We start from the raw sequence: 6,597 nt of genomic DNA on the forward strand, positions 1-6,597 counted from the left end.
TTACATACGAACTCACAGTGGTAATCATGCACCTTCTGTTTTGCGGCTCCCAAACGGTAGGTATGGTGGGGGTAAATTTCATCCACGATCTGGCAGCTCTGACCTAATATCTTTGACATTATACATCAAGTGTAAAAAACGGAGATATTAAATTAAAAATATTTAAAATGTTACAACGAAGAAACGCTTTGTAAACTTCTCTTTTTAATCACATTCATTGAAAATAAATTTGAACATACTAAAATGAACTAATTAAAATCCTAGTTGCTATTGCAATACCACTGTTCTCCAGGAGAAATGGCAGGGGACTCGGCTCTTGCCGAAACATCTGTTCTCGCAGGAAATCTCCCCGGTTTGGGCATGTCTGCTTTAAAGCATACAGAAAATTGAATTTGAGAATTAAAATCGAAGCGGAAAATAAGTCCGTGTTTCTAAATGCTATCATCTAGGCCCCTATTTACCGAAAATACTTCAAGTATAGCTCAATCGACGCGAAATTAAAGAAGCTTTCAAACGTTTTTAAAGAAAATTCTAACTTATTTTTTGTGGAGACAGTCACTTTCTAACAATAAGAAAAAACTATTTTTAATCCGATTTTCTTAATTTCTTAATTGCAAAGCTCTTGGGCTCATTTTAAAAATAAATTTTCATAGATTTTTTTAATAATGATGAAAATTCTGAACAAAAATTCATTGTTTTTGCTTGAGATGGAAGCTGGAATAAGAAAAATTTGAAAATTCAAAAATACATCATTACATGTAGAAAAAGTTAATTTGAAAAATAGGGACTGAGTCCTATATTTCAAGCCAATCGGATCCAGCATGGATTTTTCTAGAAGAGTACTATGCATTTAACGTTCTATCGAGAAGGAGATTGCTACCTACAGTGGTAGCCTGCAGAGGTGCCTACAGTTTAGGATCATTCCTAACTAGGTTGGGAAATAAGTTCGAAATATTCATCGTGGATACCAAATCCTAAATTACAGTTCTCGATCTTGAATTTCTGAATAAAATCCTGGATGTTTGGGATTCACTTTTAAATTTCCGGTGTTCAAAACTTTATCCCAAATCTGCATTTTTCTCCGTGTATTAGGATATATTTTTTTAATTGAATAAAGTAATTATAAATAGACTTGTATGTAAAAAATGACATACGCCAGACCATATTATTATCTGGTCTGAAGTATGTCATATTTTACATATAAGTCTATTTATTATTCATTATTTACTCGGACGCATAACATCGCACTAAACCATTTATCATTTATTGATAAAAATCAATAAAGAGATTTTTAGAAAATTTCTCAAAATGTGTAAGATTATTAATTCTTTAGATTTTAGCCACAAATTATGTGAGTGTGTGCAAGCACTGTTGGAATTTTCACTATTTTCTTATTCGAAGTTCTGTCTCAGATAATAATTAGAGGAAAATACTCTCAACTTTCTACATAGGTTAAAAATATTCATAGAAACCAGTCTTTCAAGTCAGCTGAAGAACCTTTAAAAATGTTTTCTTGACATGCACGTGAAAAACAACGGCTTTCATATCTCGCCGAACATCACCAAAATAGCCGTTTGCAGCAAACTGTGATGTTAAATTTCTTATTATCCAACCACCAAAACGAAAATAAATGTATCCTTGTGTAAAATGACATTAGTCTACAAATTGTTAAAAAAACATGTTTTTACATTTATTGACGCTATATTTTTCCAATACATTTTGGCCCTCTAAACTTAAAAACCGCATTGAAAACAATTTTTGTGGATTGGTTTTCGAAATTTTGTATGTTTCTTTTTGTCTAAAACAATTACTTTTTTTAATATTTCGGTTTATTGCATCTCAAATACCAAATTGATCATGGAAAATGGCACTTGTATCCGTTGCAGATTTAATTATCTTTATCTTGATACTTGTTGCAACCAGATTGGATGAATGACTGCAGGGTGAATTTTTTTTCGTATCGGTGATTAGTTAAAACTATATACTAAAGGGGGTTTCAAGCGTGAACCAGTACTACCATCCTTTATCGGTCGTCTTTGACAGATGAAAAGTTAGGTTACGTGTTCATGTATTTTTTTGTCGAGTGGATGTGTCCAGTCCGTGCCCATGCCCCTCACCACTGAAACCACTATGCGCGATCGGCCAGTGAGCCCGGGAGAGTTCAAGCGGTTCGAACTCTTCATGTTCACGTTACAATACACTGTAAAACACAACAGGTATAACATTGCGCGTAATTATGCAACATTCACCACGTATAGCATAACAGACATGACAGTGTCTGCAAGTATCGACGAAAATGTTAAAAGTTCTAACTGTAACACAAAGTAACTAACACATATATCAAATCATGATGTAAACTTGTATTCGCAGATAAAATTCCTCAGAATTAAACAAGAATTCAAATACACTGCATGCAAATATCAACGGAAACGTTTAACGCTCTAATAACTATCACAAAAAATAACCAACACTATCTGTCACAAAACTTTGATCATTAAAATTTAATTTCTTCAACTGTTACAGATAAAGACTTTATGTAGATTATTTATTAGAAAAATATTTTATAGAGAAAAATATTATGTTTCTTCAAATTTTCTCAAAAATTTTTCGACTACAATTGAAAAAATATTGATTAAACATCAATATTGTCATAATAAGATTCCTGAAACATTTTCTTGTATACATTTATTTTAATTCGAACAAGGAAATAATAGGTTACGAAAATCATTACCTCTATTAATATATGTATATTTCTTCATTTAAACATACCTATCAGTTTATATAAAAATTCTGTTCAAACTCTTAAAACTAGTTTTGACGTCGCAACATCGAGATCCCTAATCTTTTTTTCTCCTTAAACATTCATGACAACATAATTTGAGTTTTAAAAAGATTTTATTTTCTATTATAAATGCCGACATTATTCATTTGTTTATATAATAAACTAATAATATCAGAGTACAAATTTTCATCATTAACTATCACCATGTCGCTAATAGGATGTAATTTTAATGCTGAAATTAAGTTTACAAAGCTTCAAAAGAATCAAAAACCTTAGTTTCTTTTTCTAATTGCTTTTCGTCGACATTGTTCATGTTTTCGTCTAATACTAATACTGTTTTGCAAAAAGTCTCACATGAAGGGCAGATTATCTTCCAGGAATCTTTTTCTTCTCGTTCAGCTCCATGTATATTTTTCAGATGCCTGTTGAGTGTGCTTTTGTTTTTGACACGTTTGCAACACACGTGGCATACTTCAAACTTCTCATGAACCAATATCATCAATAATCATACAGTTTGAAAACTTTGAATTTGTTGAAATAAATGCTAACATTGATCAAAAAATTAGTTATGTTGCTGAAATTATTATGAAGTTCCGAATTGACAGGACTGGTATTAAAAACAGGGATTTCAAAAGATTTCAAAGTTGTTGCAAACATTTCACAAATATTTCAAAAACTCAACAAAGATTTTACAAAATTTCAAATGATTTTACAAACAATTTACAGTTATTGAAATTAATCCAAAGATTTTATAAAATTTCACACAGATTTTAAAAGAAGTTTCCAAGATTAAAGAAATTGAAGGATGATTCTAAGATATTTCACAGGGATTTCGACATTTCACAGATTTCAAAAGATCTGACGACGTTTTTGAAATTTCTAAGATTTTAAAGGACTTCAGAAATCACAACAGAAGTTTCCAATATTTCGAACACTTTACAAAGAGTTCACAAGGATTTCCAAGATTTCGAAAGACTTTGAAATATTTCACGTAGATTCCACAGGGATTTTTAAGATTTCACAAATTTAGAAATTAACTTGAAGAGATTTCGAAGATTTCGGAAATTGTAAGGAGAGTTGAAAGATTCAGCCTTAGATTTAAGCAAGATTTAAAACATTTCACAAAAATTTTATATCGTTTTCTATTATTTCAATGATTTGAGAGATAACGCAAAAATTTTAAAAGATTAGAAGAAGATTCCACAGGGTTTTCTATGATTCCATAGATTACAGAGAATTAAAAAATATTTCAAAGATTTCAAAGATTTGAAAGTACGGATTTGAAAGTGTTCAAGATTTCAAAATCCTAACATAGATTTTCATGATTAGGAAGACTGGTATTAAAAAAATGAATTAATTAATATTAACTAAAAATTTTTAAAAAACCTTATACTCTTAGGGAAAATTTCCCCTATTATGATATTGTTTCCATCCAAATTTATTGCAATATAACTTGAACGAACATAAAATTACTGAAAATTATAGAAAATACACGCTCAAAAAATGTATTTATTATATTAAACCATTTTCCTATTATATTATTATTTTCCTATAACATAATTTTCATCAATACTCAGAGAATCGTTGCATGGCTTGAATGTATGAAACTGAGTTGTTCAAAATGAGGGAACAGTATACCATTAAAAGGCAATACGTTTTATTAACGTTAAAAACTTAGTTCCGATGATTAAGTTTGCTCTGGTCTACCCGACTTTTTTAAAATAAAATAACTTTTGCATTTACAGTTGAAAATAACTGAAACTATTATATTCTTTAGACTAAATCTATAAAGGCCTACTAAAAATTTATAAATTACAAATCTAATTTATACTTACACGGAATAATTCTTCAGTTGAATCACACCATGCACTTAGCTACAATGTTTATTTAGAGAGCTTTTCTGCGTAAATGTGACACCACAGGCACTACACTCTTTTACATTTGCAGATCGCTCACTCGGCTCCATTTGAACATTTATAAACAAATCAAACGAAATGCTGTATAATTGCGCGCAATGTTATACCTGTTGTGCTGTACAGTGTACTGTAACGTGAACATGAAGAGTTCGAACGCTTGAACTCGTTTTTTTTCGGGTCATTATCGTTACTCGTTAATCAAGCCGTCAATTTCCAGATTCTCATTAAGAAAAATAGTACACACGCCACGAGGCGAAATGTGGAAATGCAAACTCGCGTGATTTGGCTGCACCTTTGTTTACATTCACACGTTTTCACCCATACACGAGCATCCACTACTAATTTTTCGAGAAGCATTAATAATTTATGAATATACTGAAATTTCAAAATTTTTTGTAATATCTCCTCACCGAATTACCTCAATGACGTTGTTCAGAGCTCTTTTTTTTGGTCGAATTTCGATGCGCTTTCTGGTATTTTGCAAAATAATATATTGCATATCAAGGGGAAGGCGACGGTCTTTTCGTAACAAGTGCAATGTTTTAAGTACTAGTCTAAAAACAGGGCACGCTTCACGAAAAGACCTTCTATGAGACACACACAATACTTTTAACAATCAGATCATGAAAAGCCAATAATCTCTGCCTGAGGGGATGCGAGAAGGAGCTTAGGGTCCAGGATGAAACCCCCGCCGAGAGGTAGGAGACCGGAACAATTTTACAAGTTGGTTTATAAAAATGATGAGCTTTTTTGGCTCATATAAAAACAGCTATCCACATATTATTTGACGTACTATAAGTTTAAAGTAAAGGAAAAAGGGCCGGAGTGTTCATGAAGGTATTATCATTAAAACTGTATAGATGTAAAAAATTTAAATCGAGGCCAATATTTTCGCTTCACACGGAACTTCTGACTCAACTCCTATGCAAATGACAATTTTTATCAGTATTCCCTGGCTACACTGTTAAAAAGGACGGAGTTATGAGACAACTACAGGGTCAGCAAGCATTTAGTTAATTCATCTCCAACAGAGTAAAATAAACTTCATTCTGAACCATCTAAATCGTAACTTTTCTTCAATGAGAATGCTTTTGGTTTCTATTTTTCATAAAAACGTCGCTCGATGATTTTTACAATTATTTATAGTCTTATTCAAATCACCGATAACATATTGTACATTTTTTTCTCTGTAATTTTTCGCGCAATTATTTCTTGTGTATTTAATTTAAGAGAAAATTAGTTTAGACTAATTGTTTCGGTCGTTCTTAAATCTAACACATCCCCATTTTTACTATAGAAAACACTAACGTACAAGGCATTTGAGGAAGAACTAACGATCAATATAAAGAGTACAAAAATTATCGCATTTAGACAACTACTCAAAATTACACAAATGAACAAACTGCAGTGCTTTATTATTATAACATCCGCGCATTTATAATTACATTATGGCTTATTTATATTATTTCGTTTTGGAAGAAACACAATAATCCTCAAATAATGTCTAAATGCGTTTCTTAAATAACAGTAATAGCAGTAATAGCAATGATGGTAACAATTATAGCAATAATAATAGAAGTAGAAGTGTTGCAAGTTGCAATATATAATTACAGTCCAATAGGGTATTCCGTTCACGGTGATTTGTCTCCGCATCATTTATCATCTTTAATTCCTAGATAACAGGACAAATCGTCACTACAGAGGTACTCTTAAAAAAAACAGCAAATATCTGTATTAAAATCTTTCTGTTTTTTGTAATTTTTATCTCATAATCTTTTAAACATAAATGCTAAAAACATACCATGTGTATACATATGAAACCGGTATTTTTTCAAGAAAAAAACACATTTATTTCAAGAGAATGATAACAAATATTTTATTCAAAGTATGCGCCCTCGC

The 6,597-nt window shown here is 31.1% G+C and overlaps 1 protein-coding gene across 3 annotated transcripts in view; it reads right to left on the reverse strand.

Annotated features, from left to right (window-relative positions):
* Nucleotides 1–6,597, reverse strand: part of LOC117180893 (histone-lysine N-methyltransferase SETD1B) — a 436,186-nt gene that overhangs the window by 125,198 nt on the left and 304,391 nt on the right. Inside the window, exon 8 of one of the 3 annotated variants that reach the window (XM_033373486.1) lies at nt 6,214–6,370. The exons of the other annotated variants lie outside the window; for them this stretch is intronic. Within the exon in view, the coding sequence (XP_033229377.1) occupies nt 6,351–6,370 (20 nt within the window). The 3' untranslated portion in view covers nt 6,214–6,350. Of the gene's footprint in view, nt 1–6,213; nt 6,371–6,597 lie in introns of those variants that run through there. 3 annotated transcript variants of the gene reach the window in all.

Source organism: Belonocnema kinseyi, chromosome 9 (assembly GCF_010883055.1).
Source record: "Belonocnema kinseyi isolate 2016_QV_RU_SX_M_011 chromosome 9, B_treatae_v1, whole genome shotgun sequence".
NCBI classification, from domain to species: domain Eukaryota; kingdom Metazoa; phylum Arthropoda; class Insecta; order Hymenoptera; family Cynipidae; genus Belonocnema; species Belonocnema kinseyi.